General features: G+C 27.4%; 1 protein-coding gene across 1 annotated transcript in view; it reads right to left on the bottom strand.

Moving 5' to 3' along the window:
- Positions 1–299: 299 nt before the first annotated feature.
- LOC143076628 (ceramide glucosyltransferase-like) overlaps positions 300–6806 on the bottom strand; it is a 37856-nt gene continuing 31349 nt past the window's right edge. Inside the window, exon 9 of the mRNA XM_076252459.1 lies at positions 300–6424. Coding sequence (XP_076108574.1) covers positions 6263–6424 — 162 coding nt within the window. The 3' untranslated portion in view covers positions 300–6262. The remainder of the gene's footprint in view (positions 6425–6806) is intronic.

Below are 6806 nucleotides of genomic sequence, written 5' to 3'. Positions count from 1 at the left end.
AAATATACACATATGGTGACTTATAGTTTTTTTATATCCTAGTCCTATGATATCTGGTGCATAGTTGTCTCCGTGGCAATCATACTACATCCCCTTATTCTCGTGTAATATAAAAAAAAGTGTGGAAACTGAACACTCAAACTTTAATTAATTCTCATCAGAAACACAAAAAATATATAGTTTGACCAGCTTTGACATCCATGTTGACTTCAAACTTCAATAGCAATTTATAGTATTTATATAGTAACTGACAAATTCAAAACATTGTATCAAAATAAAACAGAAGAAAAAAATCTCTATGAAGCTTGTTCATACTTTATTGAAAACAATAAAATCACACAATATTTTGATCAAACATATCAATATAAGGGAGATAATCATAATTTTCTCTGTGGCGAGAGCAAATTCATCATATTAATTCAGTGTCATTTTACTTTTGACTCAAGGCTCAATTTTGATTTGTCTGCTTGGTTACTGTCCTTTATATTGTGACTAATACAGATACAAAGTCAATATGGAAACATGTCAACCAAAATGTCATTGCCTCTGAAAATGACATTGCCACTGTATATGTATCGGTTTATTTTTTTTATCACAAAATTAAAAAGGTTGAACACTTTTTTTACCTCATTTTCTTAATCTGATCATCTTTACACTGTTTACATATCAAATTGACATTTTATAGTACAAAGATATGAATATAGACAACATTTTACAACAAATCCATTCCATTTATTTTGTTTTATAATTATCAAATAAATATTATATGATTTGTCTATTAATCCTGAAATTTATACAATACAATATGCAATTAATCCTGAACTTAATACAAAATCCTATCTCCAATTAATCAATATCATGATCAGTTAATAACTTGAATAAAGTACTTATATAATAATTAATTAAAACTGGCAAATAATTCAATGTTATGATAACTGGCAAACAATACAATGTATCACTAAAACCTATTTACAACTATTAAAGAACTGTCTTTATAATAAAACAAGGGTTCGACAGAAGTAATAAATTTCATGAACCAACATGCACAACATATAAATTGCTTAACTCTTTAGCACCTGGAGGCCAATAAAAATACCACATTTCCCACAAAATTATATTTGAAAGTCCTTTTCCTTTAATAAATTATTTATGAAATATCTTATTTAGAATCTAGCATTGAAGAACTTAATTCACAACCAGAAAACCAGATGTGCACCAAATCTAATATGGATAAGGGCTTTTGATTACCCATCCACAATAGGCAGCACATGCATGTACACTCCATGGCATTGGCACCCTAGACAAGCAAACTATTTTGTCCATCCTTTGACCCCTACAACCTTATATGGACATGGTAAAGTGCAGAAATAATTACACTTTAAGATGTATTATTACCTTAAAGTATTAATTTTACCGATTTATCTAATTCTGTGAAATAATTCTCCTTTGGTGAATGTTTTTTTATATACTTTGCTTTTTGCTTGACCCCAATTTTACAACCTGACCATTATTGTGCAATTGTAACATAGTATTTATTATGAATCCCCCTCCTCTGATCCCTTTTATTTTTTGTTAAAAAACGACATAATAAAAAAATTGTTAATGAAATATTATAAAACAAGTTTTTAAATCCAAGATAAAGGTTTTATATCTTATGAATGTTTAAAGGGTTTTAATAGAAATTCAAACTGAACTTATAATATGTGAGGAAAACACTTAACTCTGGTATGTGTTGGAGGAATTTAACAGATTAAAACAAAGGCCCTTTTATTGCTAGACTCTTAATGTTCAGCAATATCAATAATTTGAATATATATTTATCATTTAGATTAATGGTCACAAATAAATGTTTTACAATCTAAATTATAATGTGTAAATTCATTGTTTATATAATAGTATGTCACTGGTTGGATACCAATTGTTTAACAGTTAACCATTCAAATTTTTTTTAAATTAAAGCCAAATTGTCCTATGAATATAAGTTATATATATATATAATTATAATTTATGTGTATATTTTCCTATCCTAACCTTACTGTTACCCAAATTACTATAAATTCAGAAATTATTGTTTGTATTATTAGTAACTTTTTTTTTCAAATGAACAAAAAAATGTCAGCTTTGGGAGAATCTTAATGTAACTATCTGTATCAGAGATAATAACATGAGTTCTTAGTATTAAAATATGCAATCAGTCCCATTATTATAGTTAATAAAATCCTTGATTAATTATTTCTGTATTAAAAATATCTGAATTCCTTTACAACATAACAGCTTTCCTTTGATCTTTGAATATAAGTTAAATAAAAATCTTCTTTTACCTAGAATTAAAGCTTTGAAATGAAAATGCAATAATTATAATCAAACCCATCCCACCACATCATATTTCATAATATAAATCTCAAATTCACATTACTTTAGCAAATTCTAATTATGCAAGCATATTAATAAGGAGACTGAATAACAAAATTTGAATAAAAATTACATTAATCGACAAAGAACAACATAGGAAAATATTCCATTTATAGAGGAGATGCCTATAAAATGCTCCAACGAAAACACAATAAAACAAAACATAAGACAGGATTTACACAAACAACAGTATAATGAAATTTCACAACACAAATTGTGAAAAACTAGTATATTCATTTAAAAGAAATAACTGATTAAAATTTATCCGATTGAACTAACTGATCAATGTATATATATTAAGAATGATTTATTGATGAATATTCATTTGGTGAAAGTAGCTGATGCATTTGTCTGTATATAGAGTGATAAATTTATGAATATTCATTTGGTGAAGTAACTGATGAATATGTATGTATTTAGAGTGATTAACTGATGAATATTCATGAGTTGAAAGTAACTGATGAATATGTATGTATTTAGTGTGAATAACTGATGAAAATTTGATTGGTGTTACAATTTTTTAAATTATGTAAATCAAAATGACACTTCAATGTTAATTATTGTATAATTAACTCTGTATTATTTTCTTTTACACAAATTAATCTATAAAAGTAATGATAAATAACTTATTATGATAAAAATTCAGCTTCATTGCCAATTATTAAAAATAATCAACTCAGTTATGAATTTTTCTACATTTCATTTTTTTTTTATTAAAATCAAATAATAAGAAAAATTATGATAATAAAATGTTTTAAAAATCTATGGTAATAGCTGATTTCTCTTTTTTTTTTTTTTTTGATTTTCACGCATACACATATATATATAGCAGAGACATGAGCACTGCTATTAATAGCACTATATCAACAAAATAATTCAGGATATTTCATCTTAAATGACTGGAAGGGTAAGAAAATACTTCTCAAAAACAAACATGCTTTCTTTGACTAATCTTAATTATCAATGTAATCTTAACATCATACGGATATTCCACTATGAATGACCCTTGACCCCAAGTCCAAAAATTGTACTTATATATATTCCTACCCTCTCATATTCATTTTAATGAAATAGCCCTCACATGCCTTTGTATGAATCCTGCGCATAAACATATTTATAACATTTTGCATAACAACAAGACAAACGAACAAGTTAACCACAAAATTGCATTGTTTTAACATGAGGTTTAATTTCAACCTGATCTAATTTCGTCATTGAACATTTACCGAACATCAGAAAAAAGACAGGCTGATCAGATCTGAGAGCTGTCGTCATATCACAGAGTGACCTCATTATTTCATCCGTGATCAGACAGGCAAGTGATCATTCCTAGCTCAGAAAGTCATATAATCCAATCAAATTTACAGTTAAATTTCATAAAATCCGCCCAATCAAAATTGCAATACAAATTTTCAAGTCAAGCTCATAAGTATAGTATTGGAATAATCATGCTAAAATAAAAATTTAGATTTTTATACCATGTTTTGATATCAAATGAAATATGAGAGCAGTTATAGCACCAAAATATTTTTGTAAGCAATGTTTTGCTACTATTCTTTGATAAAGCTATTACAAGAAATAATTTGCAAATCATTTTTTTTTTAAACATTCACCAAATATTGCCCAAAGATTTATTTAGGCCTATAATGGGTCGTAACAGGCATTCATAGATGTCACAAGGGACCAGTGAAAAACTCGTAAATTATGCACCTATTCCTTGCAAAGTCCATAAATTGCAACAAAATATCCCCCAAAAAAATTTGGACCTAACAAATTAAATTAAATGAAATGCATTTATAAAGGCATTATAAGGTAAAGATTCTGAAATTTTATTTTGTCAAATTTTGACAAGGAGTTTGCACTATGTGTGTACTATGGTGTGAAGATCGGAAAAAAGTTCATATTTTGTGATCCAAAAATAATAAGATTTTAAAGAAATCAATTAGGAATTGCAAAAGTACAACATTTCATTATAATGATTCTGTTAATCTGAAGAAACAAAAGAGGGACAGAGGGATGAAAGAAAAAACAAATCAAACGGACAAACAAACAAACAAACAGATTGAATATTCTAATATTATATACCACTACTTTTAAAACAGGCGGCATGATATAACTACGCATCTAATACATAAGTTTGACACTTGATAATGAACTTGACTTGAAACTATACAATAAAATTATCTTCCATAACATATACCTAACAGATTATAACATATACATTTCTCTTTAAACATATTCTCCATTAACATATCAATAACAGACTATAATATCTCTTTAAACATATTCTATTGTAAAACTTTGAGACTGGCAAGAAAACAATTGAACACTGAGAAAGTTGCATGGCAATTTAACTCAAGGCTTTCGATGAGTTTCTGCAACTCTCTACAATCTAATAACAAAATTAAATACTTTTGAATGTTTCACAATTTACATAAAACCATTGCGTTAACTTTTTTTCACAATCATGACACTGAATTGTATAAATTCTTTCTGTGATGTGTAGTATTTGATCCTGCATTTGAGGTACCTTAAATTAAACTACATCAAAAATTTAAAATAGAAAACATCAAAAAGTAAAATGGTTCTGGTGTTATCTAGAGGAAACTCTTCACGATCTTTAAATTATAAAATACACATGTAATAAGGAATTTCAAAATAAAATATTTTCAACAATAAAGATAAACAAATAACCTTCATCATGATAAAAACATTTTCTACCCTTTTTTTTGACAAAAAGTTGCGAAACAGTTAAAAATTTACCCTGTAAAATATTTTTTCCTGAATAAAATTTACATCGTTAAAAACAACATAATCTGATAAAAACTGTAAACTCAAAGCTATGAACAAGAAAAAATGTATTATACAAAAACGCAGGTTGAAATTTGACTAGAGTGTAATACAAATTTACAGTAATTTAAAAATTACACAAATGATCTACAATTTATAAATTCATTCTGACGGATAAACTACTATAAAAAATTCAATGATAGAAATAATTTGGCATTAAAAGAAACACACAAAACAATTTACGCTGTGACAACAAAGAGCACCTTGTATAGATAGCACACAATAATGTTTACCGCATAACCAACAACTTGTTAAGATGTACCAAACTAATAGTCAGTTCTTAGAATTTCACCATGAATTAACGAAAAAATATATTTCCAATTTAATACAGTTGTACATCATATGAAATTGCTGTTTGTGTCTTTTCCTAAATCGTGGAGGATGTCAAATTCAACCAAATATTTTCTACTTTTAAAAAGATTCAAGATCAAAAATTGCATCCAACTCATAAAATTTGTTGGTATTTTTTTAAAAGATAAATTTTAATAAATAAAAAAAGAAATACTAAATTTCAAAATTCCATCTAGTTTTTTTTAAATATGCTTTCCAGATAATATTAAGAGTTAAAAGTCATCTGAAGTCTTATCAATTATTTTTTGCAAAAAATAAAGAAAGAACTGAATATCGATTTGGTACAGCAAAAACAAACACACACTATAGCAACAATAATCTTTATGAATCTTAAGGAATTTAAAGTAATTCACTTATCAATAGGCTTCTTCACGCATGCATCACTAATAATTACATGTAGAGGAGCAATTTCTTGCTCTACAATTCATCATATTATTTCTTGATCACTGTCACCTTGATGCTCATGCTTTCATGAAGTACCCAGTTATATAAAACACATAACTGACTTGAGCGTAGGACTGAATGCACTAAATATAAAAAAGACGATTTCTAGCACTATGATATATTCTGTTTCCTTAGTGCTTATGAACGAACTTTGATGACATGGCGACCCCCATGTGACTTGTGATGACTCGACTGGTAAATACGTCTATACTTCTTCAATCTTTCCACCCCAGTTCAGTTTATATTGTTTATGTCTCCATTTGACAATAGTGTTTCTATGAGATTGTAATGTTAAAAATAAAGCTAGTGTCTCTCTCATCAGCCAGGCTACCACAAATTCAAATTTGGAAAAAGGCAAAGGACCATTCTGAAAAAGACAAAGAAATGAATTTATTAAATTTAATTGTATTTTTTCCATCATTATGAAGTCTTACATGTTGAAATTCAATAATAAAATCTTAATTGTTTAAATATGCTTCATACACAGTCAGAGCTCTGACATAAACAAGTCAGAATAAAATGACTTCCATAGGTCAGATATAATTTGATGTAAGTGTTGTCTCCCTTCTTGCACTCAACAGAATATGACTTGTACAGGTCAGTTTATGTCAGACTTTAATTTATCATAAAATGACTTCCACAGGTCAGCTTTTGCATAAAATATTGTGACTTAATATCTTCATATTCTAATAAGATTTATGTCCCTTTTTAATGCATTTTGACTTAGAGAGGTCATTTTTGTTCTGACT

The sequence above is a fragment of the Mytilus galloprovincialis genome, chromosome 5, assembly GCF_965363235.1.
Source record: "Mytilus galloprovincialis chromosome 5, xbMytGall1.hap1.1, whole genome shotgun sequence".
NCBI classification, from domain to species: domain Eukaryota; kingdom Metazoa; phylum Mollusca; class Bivalvia; order Mytilida; family Mytilidae; genus Mytilus; species Mytilus galloprovincialis.
Note: the sequence above shows the minus strand (reverse complement) of the source record. Positions and strands in the feature narration are given on the sequence as shown.